The 14475-nt window shown below is 37.7% G+C and overlaps 3 protein-coding genes across 3 annotated transcripts in view; 1 reads left to right on the forward strand and 2 right to left on the reverse strand.

Annotated features, from left to right (window-relative positions):
- Pde6 (phosphodiesterase 6) overlaps window positions 1–10056 on the reverse strand; it is a 57565-nt gene extending 47509 nt beyond the window's left edge. Inside the window, exons 1-2 of the mRNA XM_086839808.1 lie at window positions 9118–10056; window positions 5010–5047 (exon numbers count right to left, since the gene is read on the reverse strand). The gene's annotated coding sequence lies outside the window, so the exon portion shown is untranslated. The remainder of the gene's footprint in view (window positions 1–5009; window positions 5048–9117) is intronic.
- Window positions 10057–11006: 950 nt separating this feature from the next.
- LOC110176500 (uncharacterized) lies at window positions 11007–12385 on the reverse strand. Its single transcript, XM_020942874.2, has 4 exons — window positions 12233–12385; window positions 12137–12175; window positions 11764–11852; window positions 11007–11697 (listed from the first exon to the last, which is right to left on the reverse strand). The coding sequence occupies exons 1-4, from the start codon at window positions 12290–12292 to the stop codon at window positions 11319–11321; spliced, it is 567 nt and encodes a 188-aa protein (XP_020798533.2). The 5' UTR covers window positions 12293–12385; the 3' UTR covers window positions 11007–11318.
- Window positions 12386–13965: 1580 nt separating this feature from the next.
- Window positions 13966–14418, forward strand: Jig (mediator of nuclear and mitochondrial processes Jig). The gene has a single exon (XM_020942933.2). It carries the CDS (start codon window positions 13966–13968, stop codon window positions 14416–14418), a length of 453 nt encoding a protein of 150 aa, XP_020798592.2.
- Window positions 14419–14475: the final 57 nt, after the last annotated feature.

The raw sequence follows: 14475 nt of genomic DNA on the forward strand, positions 1-14475 counted from the left end.
TGTCTGCGGTGTGTGCAGGGTGTGTGTGCTGTGTGTGTGCTGGTTAACATGTTTGCGTATACTTTGGTCCGCCTCTCGTTTTAGTTAAAAGTTTTTTCCACTCAGTTTGTTGGCCAAACAAATGCGTTCTGCAGTTTGGCCAAAACGAGCCGGTTGAATAGATTTGATACTCTATAGTTTTAAAGAACTTTTGGACTGAGACAAATAAGTAAACAGCATTTTATATAAAAACAGATATTAAATTTACTTTTTTCTTTTTCATTTAAATAAATTTTGAGTTAAAGAAAACATAAAAAGTATATGAAAATAATGAAAGAAGTAATGCAAATTATAAATCAATATTAAATATCTATTTTCCCATTTTAAATATTATATTCATAATACCACAAAATATATTATATATTATCTAATAATAGAGTATTTCATTAGTTTTCTCTGAGAAAGAGAGTACACCCACTGTACCCTGCATTCAAAAAAAAAAATATATATAGAGGGACCGGAATGAATAGGCCATTTAAATAATAACAATTCCGCATGGACGACCGCAGAAGGGCATTAACTAATATCACTGGCAGTTTATAGTGCCCGCAGGCAGTTCTGGCCAAAAAGGTCGAGGGAGCAAAAAGGGTTCCGAAGGGCTTTAAAAACTTTAATGTCAGCAAAATGGAAATGAAAATGATTTCATTAGATTAGTAGAGACGCAGTTTTGTGACAAATACTATATCCCCTCTAGTCTTAAAAGGGATCAATACTTGGTTGTGGGAAAGTACAGATGGCAATGTGGATTTGACAGCTTAACTCATTTATTTATTGCTATTGAATAATTCCAGTGCTATTCAGCGAAACACAATTTATTCCAATTTCAATTTCAATTTCAGCTTTGACATGCACTCGAAATTTTTTGACACAGAGACACAGCCAGGTCAAGAACTTTAACACGCTAGCCGTTCCCATAATAAATGCTGTTAGTTCTAATTGAATTCGGTTAGCACTGAGGTATCGAGAACGGGTTGTGCTGCGTTTGGATTGAGTTAAGCCAATTTTCGAATTGGCATTCAATTTATTATCGTACACGGCCAGTGGTGGTATCAACAAGCCAAAGCAAAAAGTAATCAAGCCTGTGTAATAAATTGTAATTTATGTTAAATTCATTTAAATGCAAGAGTGAAACACAAACCGGCGGCGTCACACGGAATCAAGAATTAAATTGAATTATGTTAATTAAATGCGAAATGCACGAAACGAGCAATCATCATCATCATCGTCATCATTGGGCAGCCAAGTTGAAGTTGTTGGCCAACTCTGGTTGACTTATTTATGCCGCACGATTACCAACCGCCATCCGTCGGAAAGAATCTTTGAGCCACTTTTATTTTTTGTACTTTTCCCTATTTTCCCCCAGAGCAGTGATGCCCGGAAACCATTTGGAGAAAAACCAGGCACATCGATTAAGAAGCAAGAAAGAAAGCTAACTTCGGGGAAATGAAAATCATCATAGCTTAGCCAAAAATTAACAAATTTTGACTCGGAAAGCTATTCTATGCTAGTTTTTAATAGGTTAACAAGTCTGCATACTGAGTTTTAAGAATTTAAAAATTCAACTTTTTTGTCAATTTTTGACAATTTTAACGAAAAAAATTTCAAAATTTTATTTTTTGACCGGGCATATCTAGATCGAATCGTCTTTGTATCCTGATCAAGAATATATATGGCTTGTATAGTCGGAAATGACTCCTTCACATCGTTACAAGCTTCTGACTGAAATTATAATACCATTCTTTGAGTCGATATTTCTTATATTTTTATATACAAATCAAAGATTAAAAATTCCATAACTTAGCCAAAAATGCATTAATTTTAGTTAGGAAAGTTATCCGATGTTAGTTTTTAATAGGTTATCAAATCTGCATACCAAGTTTTAATATTCTAAAAAATCAATTCGTTATCAAATTTTGACAATTTTTAACCTCTTATATATAGACTTTCGAAAATTTAAAAAAAAAATTACATTTGGGCGGAAGATAGCTAGATCGATTCGGCTTTTGATGCAGATCAAGAATAAATATGATTTATAGCTTTTCAAGCTTTTGACTTCAATTATAAGACCCTGCAAGGGAATATAAAGCAAATGCTTAATAGTAATTTCCCGACATATATAATGAAAAACTCTCAGACCATAAAACGGTTAAACTGACAGCTCTTACTCAAGAATTTTCCGCTTTTTTGAGGCCACCACAAGCACTGGTCTCTTTGTAGTTGAGAGGGCTAACCGTTCTGGGCTTTTGTCGGCCACTCGACACACTTTTAATCCTAATTAATCCTTTTTCTGCGGAAAGTTCAGACCGCGCCCACTCGGCCTGTGGCAAATGACCAACAACAGTCAGACCAACGGGCAGTGAAAAACTTGGTGAAAATCGTCGGCATCGCCACCTCGACTTGTCGCAAATTAACTCAACGAGCGACTCTTGTTCCAGCGGCAATTGTTGTGGAATAATTTAATTATGCCGACGCTGCTCGGTCACTGGGTGCTCCTGCTCCATTTGTCCTCCTCCCGAGTCCTGTGTGGGCGTGCCCCAAAAAACCGGGGGCTAACCATTTGGCAGCTCTAGAAGGCCCTCAAAAGTCAGGCTAAGTAATTGAGTCTCTGCTCGAACGAGTGTGTGTGTGAGTGGGCATCAAAGTGAACAATTTCACTTCCAAGATTAACTCAACTCTCAGTTTAATTAAAACCTGCCTTTCCAGCGGCTTAAACAGGATGGTTTGCTCAATGTTTTGGGCATGAGGATATATACTATTTTGGCATTAAGGTGTCTAAGTCAGTGTCTTTATTTTTATGATAGCTAGTCGTAGTGGAAGGATATTTAAGCTTTAGAAATTGTCAATTAAAACTTTCCTTTAATTATAGTTTACTATGAAAACTATAAAATATATAACTTTATTTATCGAAACCAAAATGGTTTGACTTATATTTACTCTTTGCCAAAAAATCTATAGTATTTTCTGCGGTTATTTGCTTATTTTGCATATTTTAAAAATAATGGTATGGCCAAAAACGAGTAAAATTACCTTTTTATATATAGTATAATCATAAAGCAACCGTTTGAATTTCGATAAAGTGCATTCATAAATTGAAATACACAACATTTGTTTTGGAATACTAAATCAAATTCAATTGCCTTGTTCGGTTGGCTTTAAACAAGTTTTTAAATTACGAAAACAAGCTGTATTCAATTTTTAGTCAATGAAATGCATTTTAAGCCTTATCATTGTAGGCAAAAATTAAATTCTCTCTCGATGATTTATAATACCATCAAATCTATACCCAATTAATCCAAATTAATTGAAACTTCAACCAAATCTAATCACGTGGTTTATCGGTGCCATGACCTATATATTTCACTCACTGTCGAGTGTCACACGCTGCGTATGCGTAATCTATGTTATTAAAATTATTTGTAATTACCTTCAGGGCGCGACTGTGGCACTCGTTTCCACATGAAAGTGTAATTACGTGGCAAGTTCAGGCGCCACGTGGCCAGGCCAGTTTATTATTATATAATCGATACCATCGGTTACTAGAGAGCAAAGCAAAGCCGTAAGCTTTTAATTGGAAATTCGTATTTTGTAAACAATTCCAGTTTGGCCCACAACCACAACGGTCGTATGTCCACCTCCCCAAATACCAAAAAGAGAATTATCAACCAAAATAAAAGTGTTGTGCTAAAAATAGAATAAGAAAGCATTGCAAAAACTAAAAGGCAGCGACCCAACAATAGCTGGAAAAACAATGGGGGGAAAATACAAAAGAGCGGTAACGGGATATGCGAGCACATAGGCTAAAGACGGAAAAAAAGGATAAAGGACGAGAAAAACTGAAGAGAAAAAAAAACAGGGACGAAAGGCAAAAGGCGAATGGCAAAGACGGGACATGTGGGACAGTCAAATTTATGCGTTGGTAGGGACAGCGACAGAACCTCAGACAATAATTTTCGCCATGGGAGTGGGCAAAAACCCGAGCTCGAAACCCACAGACAAGATGCACTGGAAGAAATAAGTTGAAATCCCAAGAATATACTACTAAAAAGAGTGCCTAAAAATAGTCATTCATATAATAGCTCATAAATGTGTGGGGTACAAATTCGTAGTGTTTTTCAAGTTGGTCTAAATAAATAATTATATTAAACGCCTATCATGCTTTGTAGATAAATATAAACTACAAAAATTATAAAAAACAATATATAAATAAAAGAATAAGAACAAGCCTTGTTCATAAGTACCGTCAAATACTTATTATCGACCCACACTTTAGGGTGCATTCCCAATTTGTGATATGTCAAAAAATAAATTAAATTCTTGAATTAAAAAACTTTCTCTATGTATTTTTTTGTTTTGCTCTGCACATACACACACCCTTTTATCTTTACTGGCTTCGTGTGTTATTTCCGGCAAAAAGCCGCAGCCGCTAAGGAACCAGAGGAACGGGCCAAGTAAACGTGGCCAAAAACTTTACAAAAAAAAATAGCGCCGAGTGGCAGCAGAAGCGCGATTCAAAGTGGCTAAGACGGATAAGCGCCGCACAAAATGGCTAACGATGAAGTTTTCCCCCAATTTCGTTCTATGAAGGTTCTTGTTTTTTTTTTCCTTCCCATCATCAACGGTGGCGCTTCCTTCTGGAAACGGCAGCTGAAAGTCTGATGACAGCTGCAGCGAAACCAGATTTCTAGCCAACGTGCAGGTTGATTCCAAAAGAAACAAAAAAAAAAAAACTTTAAAATAAAATTGATAAAAATAAAAACGAATCGAGGACGTGCTCGTGTCATCCGTCTTCGATAACGAATAGTATTTTGCAACAATTCGCAGCTGTGTCTAAAGTTTTCAACTATCATTTGCCGTGGCAGGTATAAATAGATCTTGGTCTATACTTTATCATCTTTTTTTCTTTCCAACTTGTTTACTTAGTTTGTAAACGATTTGAAAGGTCTACGCTGCGTATACGTAATGTGACTTACCAATTTCTTCTTGTCTGCAAGTTGTGGGAGGTTTTCATCTGCAAAGGAAATTGATGAGAATTATTTTTAGATGTGGGTATAAATTTAAAGTTGGAAAGTTAAGAATAGTACACATCTAATTATTTACTATACATTTAATATATTTAAAGATTTATTATACATAATCTAACTTACGTCTCAGTATCACATATCTAGGGAAAAACTACAATTCTGAGAAAGTCTGAAATACATTTTATGACATATACTTTTCGAATTTATTAAAAGACTTTAATGGCAGCCACTTCTTCTGCTCAATTTAACAAGAGGCATCATAATTGGACTTGTGAGGCATAAATTGTCCCAAGTCAGCGGCCAAATGTAATTAAGTAGACTTGGATTTATAACTGGACCTAATTTTGAAAGCAACAAATCGAATTAGTGTCAGTTCTGGCTGCGGGCATGTGTCCTTTTTGCCATTTCCTAGGACTTCCCTCTGCCTTCGTTTCTCCCGCCAAATGAATCAATAAACAAAAATGAATTTCTCCAAGGCGCGCGGCGTTTAAATAAATGAATTGCTGATGAAATGAAGTTGGGCGAGGAAGAAGAAAATGGAAGAGAAAAGCGGCCACCGAGAGCAGGATAAAATGCAAAGAATGCCAAAGAATTTGTGGAACAAAATAAACTTGGGGAAAATGGGCCAAAGGTTGCCGGGCTCAGAAGGATATGGCCGAAGGAGTATGCAGGATTGGGACAAGGCTAAAACCCACAGCCGCGGATGCCGACGCGACCAGCGAAATGTGCTCGGAGACACCGTTTTATGGCCAATGATGGCGGACGGAGCAAGGAGCAAGGAGCACGCAGGATACGAAGGACGACACGAGGAACAATAACAAAAACAAATATCCGCACAAAAGCCAATGAACGTCAGTCAGCGGCAGACGCCATAAACATGGCCAAAAGCAAAGTGTGGGACATTCGGATGGTCGAATATACGGAAAACTCTCCATTCCCCCAGCCCACTTTTCCCCGCATTTTCTCGCTGCCCAGGCACGTGCCGGGCCCCACAAAGAAGAAGAAACCAGAGAGAGAGGAAGAAAACAGAACAAAGTAGGGAAGAGCAAACAAACGCCGAGGAAAATTGCATGCGAAGGATAATCGGTGAGAACGAGGGCTATTTATATGCACGGCCTCCGAAAAATCGGGACCTCATCATATATACTATAGTATAAATCCGCGCGACCTTAACCTTATCCTCCAAAAAGGGACCCTAAATATGCAAACACACAGAAAACACAACAAAGCGCTGGGGGAATCCCACGAGATTGCGAGCCGGAAAACTAAAGACAGGTGTGGTGGCAGCACTTTGAAAGCTTTTAGTGGGGTCCTTCATTCACATTTACTTAGGGTCCTCTACGAGCATTTAGCTAATACAGTTTAGCCACGACGGGATCCCTAATAATCTCGGAACGAGGGTTGCCAAAAGCCAAATGTAAAATAAATCGAACTTGGTTATTTGGGAGGATAAACGTAGAAATCTTATTATTTTCCAATAGACGGAAAAGCTAACAGAGAAACTGGTAGTTGTTTTGGCATAATCTTGTGGTTTTTTTCTTAAGTTTTATATTTAAGTAATTGTCTAAAGCTCATAAGATAAAATGCTAGGGTTTGAATAATATTTTAAGGCTTACATTAATCCTATAAATATTATTTATTTCTATACCAGTCCCCTAGAAATCGTTAATCAATCTGTTACTTTATGTTTTAGCAAAAAATATGTTTTTGATCTTGCTGCTTTCTTTCAATTGTTTTTGTGCTTTACATGTTTTTTCTACACTTGGGCATTAACATTAATACACAAAAATATACAAATTATTACAAATAACTTATTAGTAATAATAATACTGAATCCAATTTAAAAACATAATAATACATAAAAATATATATCTTTTAGTAACAAAAAAAGGCAAATCGTAGCTAATTATGAAAGCCCGTGAACATTATCTCGATTATAATAAAACCTAAATAGCCTCTACATTATCGAAAAGGTAATCTCAAGACTGAACTCCTGAAAACACACCCACATGTCACTATGCCAGGTCGATAATTAACCTAATTGGAGTTCTCCAAAGTTGTCAAGAGCCGAGTTTACGACCCTTAAAGCCTCCTGTTCAATTTGAAATAACTTGTCTCGGCGGCGGTCACGTTCGTTCGGTGTGACGAATTTGGCCAACAAAGAGACGTCAGCGGCCGGATAAAGCCGGATAATACAATGGCAACAGCACCAACAAAAGTGAGTCAATAAATTTGACAACATTTTTGTCTTTTTTTTCAAAAATCTCCCCCTGAAGGGAAGCTGAGCTGAGCTGTCGGTGGAGTGGCCAAAGTGAGGGCATTAAAATAAAATAAAAGACTTGCTCAGACAGTTGCTGTTTCGGAAAAGTGCGTGGCGGATCCAGGAGTCAGGGGAAAAGGGGATGTCGGGGAACGAACCGTTGACAAAGTCAATGTTGTTCATAAAAAATACAGCAAAAAAAAATATATAAGACGAAAACAAAACTTAATGGATTTCACACACTTTGGCGGGTCTCCAAAAGGGCGGCCGAGAAGAAAATTGCGCGCGAGAAAGGCAAGAAAATCGAGAAAATCGTGGAAAGCGGCTAAAATGCGCTGAAGCAGCTCTCAAATAATTTGCGTTAGGCATCGCAAGTCACAGGAAAGTTTTTTTTAGGGACCCCATGGGGCGATCCAGCTAAAATTGAGTTTTAATGTAATGTAACGACCCCAAGATACCGAGTAAATAATATAGTTAAGAAAACTTGGAAAGAAAACTCGAAACTAATATCTAAACTATTAAGCAGTAGCCAGAAATGTTTAATTAGATAGGATATAAAATCAATATTTGGTTGATTTATTTATAAAATATATGGAAATGTTCTCGAAAAATATATCATTTATAAAATGAGTTAGCAAAGGTATCCCTAAGCAGTAAATGTAGCTTTTTACTATAGGTTTATATCTTAAAATTTATATTCTTCTATATTCTTCCATTATTACAAATCCCATATGTATTTCATTAATCTGTATTCCATTATTTATTTATTTATACCATGCTGCCTTTAACCTTTCGTTTTTGTCCTCATAATTATATTATTAATGTAAATTTAACGGAATTTAGTCTATTCAGAAATCGAGTATACCCGCTGATCTCAGCTTCCGTCGTGTTCTCAAAAGTTGCTAAAAAGTAGAGCTTCTATAGTACCATGTTCCCCACCTCCAACAACTAATACGTATGACATTCAAGGGTAAAATATTTTATAATTCGCACATTTCTGGGGGATTTTGGGGTAACGCTAATAATTGTGTGAGTGCTCCAGTGTGTTTTGTGTGTGTGTGTTTGTATGTGTGTGTTTGCGGTGCGGTAGTATTTGTGTTTGGGTCTCTGTTTGGCTTTGGTTGGTTTGTTTACTCAGCACTCAGCTGAGCTGGAGGCACACATATACACTTGAAGCCCTGCACTGAGGGAATAGCTAATGAATTATGGTGTTTTAGGTTTAAGAAACTTTTCTAACATAAAGTGTTTATGTTAATTTTATTATGCAGACATATTTTGAGGTAAAATGTACATTAAAATACGAAACGTAAAGAATATTTTATATATCAATTCATATTTCTTTATAATCTTTTTAAATTATACGAAATAAATCAATTTACAGGAGACAATGTGATGATTTATGAAGATGTGTTTGGAATCTAAAGATATTACAGAGCACAACCCAAGAAGTTGATATTTTTATAAATATAATATTTTTAAGGGGAATATTGGGTATTATATATAAATAATTATCTCAAAACGTTCAACGAATTTAATTCGTTTGAATTTATAGAGTTAATATCCCGGATTACAATATTTATAAGGTAACTAAGGAGAAATTTATTTTAATAATATTTAAAAGGCTTTAAATTGATTTTAACTAGCAAAAGGCACAAGAATGTTCCTATATTCTTTTTAAAAAATGCCAAATATATATTACTTTGAATACTTTATTCTCTAGCTTCTTTAATACCTATTTTTCTGCTCACTAATTTTTTTCTCTGCTTAAACACGGGACACAATAGTAAAACTACTCACCTAAACACAAATGCATTCACATTCACAGCATTTCTTTTCATTCGGTTTCATTTGTATTTGGATCTTTTTTTCTTTACTTTTCTGTTACTTCTATTTCATTTTAGCTTTTTGTGTTTTTGCGGGTTCTGTGTTTTTGTCGCGTTTCGTTTGCTGATAACACGCGCTGGCGCTTCGCTGATACACGCGGAGTGCGGAATAGGGAGACTTGGGACTCTTTCGGAGGGGAGGAATGGGTTTTCGTGTTGGTTTTGGATTTGGATTGTGAATTGAAACAATTACAACAAAGGCAAATTGCTTGAGTTGACACTGGAAATACTCGAAATTTACCGCAATATTTACGCGCCACTTAACTGTTTCGTTTTTCCCGTTCGATTTTGTGGCGTATTATGCAAAAAGTATAGACAAAACTTGTATATATTGCGGGACCTGCGATGTCCTGCGAGATTTTTACAACCGGCGGCACGCACTTCACTCTCTTACAGCTGCTGGGCGGGAGGCGTGGCCATGGGGGCGCCAGCGGGCGGCAATGGCGACGGCGGCGGTGGGTGGGCGTATCTCGATGAACGGCGGCCTTGCCTTGCCCACACGAGCTTCGCAGCGCGACGACGACAACTTTAGCACTGAGCACAGGGAGATAATTCTGTGCGGGAAATGGCAAATCTATTGAAGAACGCCACGCTTTCGGTGCTCTCTTTTGGTGCTCTCTCCACGCTCTCTCTCTCTGTGCTTTCTCTCTCTATCTCTGGCAGCACGCTTCACCGTTGTCTTGGGGGCTGCAGAGGTATATTTTTTGGCTCCGCGCTTTGGGTTTCGCTGCTCCAGTTCGCCTTGGCGCCCAGTTAACAACTGAGTTTTTGGTTCTGGTTCAGGCCACGAGTTACCGCCGCAGCGGATATGAGCTGCGACGCCATCAGCGACGCCGGCAGCAGCAGCTGGGCTTTGTTTACTGTTATTTGGCGCAAGCTTTGCTCGCTCCCGCTCTCACAATGGCTGACTTTCGGAGAGAGACTTCCCACACGCATTTCGGCGGAGTACACAGTGATTCTTATTAATTTATACTAAATTGAAATAATAGTAAGACCGATTTAAAAATGATTATTAAATTTAATAATAATAATGATGAGCTTAGAAATTTACTAGAAACTAAATATCTTTTGGCATTCAGACTATTCAATAATATCCACCTATACAATACATTATTAAATTAATTCTGTTTTACCTTGTTTGACCTTTATTTAATGTACTTATTGATACATATTTCCATTGACCACTGTGCACTCGGGGCTCGGCGCAAGCGCCGGACTTGTCCAGGTTTAGTCTGTTGGCCGTCAGTTGTTGAGCTAAAAGCCGCACAGTTGTTGCTGCCATAGCTTCCTAACTCAATCGCTGGGAAGCCGTGACATTGAACGGCCAAGGGGAAATGTTAGTATGAACTTAATTAGAGCAAGTATACTCTTGGGCTTAATTTAAAACAAATCGAGGTTGTATTAGCATCAAAAGACGACAAGGGTAAAAATGTTCAAAAATTTGTACGAATATAAATATATTTTAATTTTTTATTGAGTATGCATATTTATTAACCAAATAAAAACTAATATAGGAAAGCTCTCCGAATTGAAATTAATGCTTTTTTGGCAAAGTTATAAGATTTTTAAATTTTGATTTTTCGAAAAAATTGTCATTTTAAATTGAAATGTAAATATTTGAAGCTTATATATATTCGAATATCGATTCGATCCTATATTTAAATTGCAAACTCAAAGAATGTATAAGCTTCGTCTCCCCGAAGTTAGTTTCCTATTTGTTTATATGAAAGTTAGAGCATATAATAAGGATCGTTGACCCACTAGTCGTATACGCAATTTTGATAGAATTATACAATTTGAAAATAAATATAAAAATAATATTGATATTTTATTTGTATTATTTAAATAGTTACTGGAATTTTTAAACTATACACAACGTATTTTTTTAGTATGTAAGTAAATTCAATAACACCACAGATATCTGACAAAATATTTTATTATATATATGAGAGTGTATAAAAATGGTGATAAATGATCATTGATTTGGGTATTAATCGACTGAAATACTGAAATCAAATAAAGGTTTTTAAGGCTTACTGCAAAGTTCTTAGTTTTATTTATTTACTTGTAAAGATATTAGCTTTAGCTGTGAATAAATGCAGTGACACATCCTAATCAGTTAAACATCCTGAATTTCGACGAGGGAGCTTTGTCATCATCGGGTGCCTTTGTAGTATCCGCCTCCGTTGGCTCTCCAGTAATGGGGTCTGCTTCCGGTACCGCTTCTACTTCCGGTTCCGTTCCCAGCTCTGGTTCTTCCTTCGCCACCTGGACTTTATCCTTGCAGACAATAAGGGGCTTGAGCTCTAGCAATGGGCGTGGCGGGCGTCTTAGGAATCCAGAACAGTAGGTGCGAATACTCTCACACTCGTTGGGTTTATCAGATATCACAACCGTACAGGTCTGGATGACGTCATGCAACGTGTTGTCCACGTAATGGAAGACTATATGTATCTCCTCCTCCAGGTCATTCGAAACCACCTTGCCGTGCAATCTGTCGTCGGGAAAAAATGAAAATGTGAATAAAAATCGAGTTAGTCGAAAACTAACCATAACTTACCCAAGCGGCTTGCCGTCAATGTTGATATTCGCCTTCTTATATTTATCTACGACATATTCGAATCGCTCCTGGGCGTCGAGGTCCTCCATCTGTAAGATTAGGCAAATGTTAGGTTAATTTTGAATTATTCGAATAACAAAAAGATAGCAAAAGGGGCAAAAAAATTGAAGTAATTTGTTCTAAAAAAAAAAAAAATTTTATAAAAGTTTTTAAATTTGATTTTATTTTCGACTGGCAAAAGCCTAAATATTAATGAAATTATACTTTGATATTATTATTATTATTTGTTTCATATAGTTTTCTCTTTACTTTTTATACAATAACCAATAAATCCATTAATTATGCTTAAATATTTACGGTTATCTATACTCACATCTTCAATGCAATGATTTATAGGTACACATATGGAAAACTGACAAAAAACCAATAAATTAGTTTAAATTCACAGATAATTTAATTAAAAACTCACTGCTATTTCAGCTATTGAAATAAATCCGAGAAATAGCAGCAGAGAGCTGGATAAAGCCATGGCTCAGTCTGATCGTTGATCGGCGCAAACTAAGCTAAGGCAAAGTCGGGGCTGGTCAGTGGTTTTAAAATATATGTATATGTATATTAAAGCTGTGAAAATATGAATATCAAGTATACTCCCTCGCCTGGCTCATTGTTCTCGCTTCGCTTCGGTTTAAAATGTGACGTCATTATAATTATAAAAACAACAACAGTAACAAAAAAACACAGCATTCATTAGCAGTCATCAAAATGGACTAAACTCTCACGCGAAGCTAGCCATTATTAATATACCCAAAAAGCACTCAAACTGTTTGTATTTTTAACTCAAATGCGAATTCAACAAATTAAATTTTATAAAGCACATACATTTATTTGCTGTAGAGTCTGGTGAAAAAAAAGAAATTGTCAGCAAATAACAAATAAAGTGCATTACGTGTTTAACAAAAAGGCAAGCTGCATAAATTAATGACTAATTAGACATGGTTTTGAGTGCAAACAGAGGTTTTGGAGCTATAAAAAGAGTTGAATGTGAAATTGGGGATCACTGTTTTGAATCGCATTCTTCTGACGATGAGAGTTGTGTTCCTTTGGAGCTGGTTACTGCTGGCACTGGTGTCCTGGACGGATGGATCGTCACCGGATGCCACCGACCCAACTCCCACGTCCTCTACCGCAGTCGCAGATCCGTCCTCATCCACCTCGGCGAGTGTTTCAAGTTCAAGCTCTAGCTCCACTGTAGCTTCAGTCACACCATCCTCCATTTCTGAGAGTAGTCTGTCCAGTGATTCGACAGGAACAAGGGATGCACGATTGGAGGCCAGAAAAGAAAGGAGAAAGGCTTTCCTGGCCAAAATAAGGAAGGCAAAGCTGAAGAGGAAAATGAGACAAGCTGAAAGGAAGCGCCAGAGAAGACAAAATCAGCGATCCGGCTAAGGAACACAGGACATTTTGGTCTCCACTCTTCCCAAAGCTAAACCAAAATACAAGGAGTTTTTAATATCTTTGTATACTTTATTCAGTAAACTCTGAATAGTTGCATTCCAAAATATATATTTTTTTTTGGTAACATTTAATTTAAAATTTTGAAAAGTATCTACTACGAGTAATGTACCCAAGTTCTGCCTGAAAGCAGACAGAAAGAAGCGGTTTAAGGACGGGTTTTAACAGCACACTTTTAGGCAGATTAAAAAAAGGTTTTTAAACTACAATACCCATTGTTAAAGTTCTTAAAAATAAACATAATCTGAACTAGTTTTGAACACATGTTCAAAGTTCACAAAGTCCCCGCACGTGTGGCCTACCTCACCCCAAGCCCATCGCAGTAAATTCTCTGCAAATAAGCGCGACAAATAAACCAAAATTCGTGAAATAAAACAGCTGCGTATATTTACCCATAATTTGTGCATGGCTTGAACTAGTATATCTGGATGAAGTACTACTTATAATATGCTTATAATAATATCGTAACACCTGTCAATACCGCCGATCAACAACTCCGAGTTGAAAGACGAACAATTGCAGCCATCTTCGGGAGCGACTTTCTAAGCCAAATTCTTGATAAACAATGGTCATAGGCAAATAGTTATACCGTTGCCAGCAGTTGGGTAAACTTGAGCTACCCATCTTTCCAACCCAGAGGGAGCACTATAAAAGACCGAACCCATTGCCGATAGCATCATCAATCTAGCCATGAGAGTCATAAGCATCATTAGTGGACTCCTCCTCATCGCAGCCTGTCTCCTGAGGAGCAGCGAGGCGGTGACCTGTACCGCTGATCCCACAGTCACCGGATGCGTCGACTGCACCGACACCGCCAACGCTTCGGATGCTGAATGCGTCGCAGAGGCGGGAAACACTACCGCGGGGCCAACCACTGCAGCCACTCCCGTCACGACAGCAGGTCCAGCCGCTGGTGCTACCACTGCCGCTAACACCGCCACCGGCGCTACTCCGGCTACCCCAACCGATAGCGCCTCATCCTCGGGATCAAGCAGCTCAACGACCTCCAACGCTGCGGCAAGGAGGCGTGCCAGGAGGAGGGCGGCGGCTCGAAGGAGGAGACGTGCAGCTGCCCGCAGGAGGAGGAGGGCTGCCAGAAGGAGGGCCCAGAATCAGAGGCAGAGGCAGAGGCGTTCCGGTTAGGAACCATCCAGCTTGATGTGCAAACGATTGATCCAAAAATACGCTTATTCATTTATT

This window comes from Drosophila serrata, unplaced genomic scaffold, assembly GCF_035046125.1.
Source record: "Drosophila serrata isolate PLE 108 unplaced genomic scaffold, ASM3504612v1 contig_376, whole genome shotgun sequence".
In the NCBI taxonomy this organism is placed as follows: domain Eukaryota; kingdom Metazoa; phylum Arthropoda; class Insecta; order Diptera; family Drosophilidae; genus Drosophila; species Drosophila serrata.

Bases quoted from the DNA above. Each gene is read 5' to 3' on its own strand.
- LOC110176500 (XM_020942874.2), bottom strand. From the start codon at position 12,292: ATGGCTTTATCCAGCTCTCTGCTGCTATTTCTCGGATTTATTTCAATA. The intron at 11,853-12,136 runs GTGAGTATAGAT...CTAATCTTACAG, and splicing joins TAAATCATTGCATTGAAGAT to ATGGAGGACCTCGACGCCCA. The intron at 11,698-11,763 runs GTAAGTTATGGT...TCCCGACGACAG, and splicing joins ATTGACGGCAAGCCGCTTGG to ATTGCACGGCAAGGTGGTTT.
- Jig (XM_020942933.2), top strand. From the start codon at position 13,966: ATGAGAGTCATAAGCATCATTAGTGGACTCCTCCTCATCGCAGCCTGT.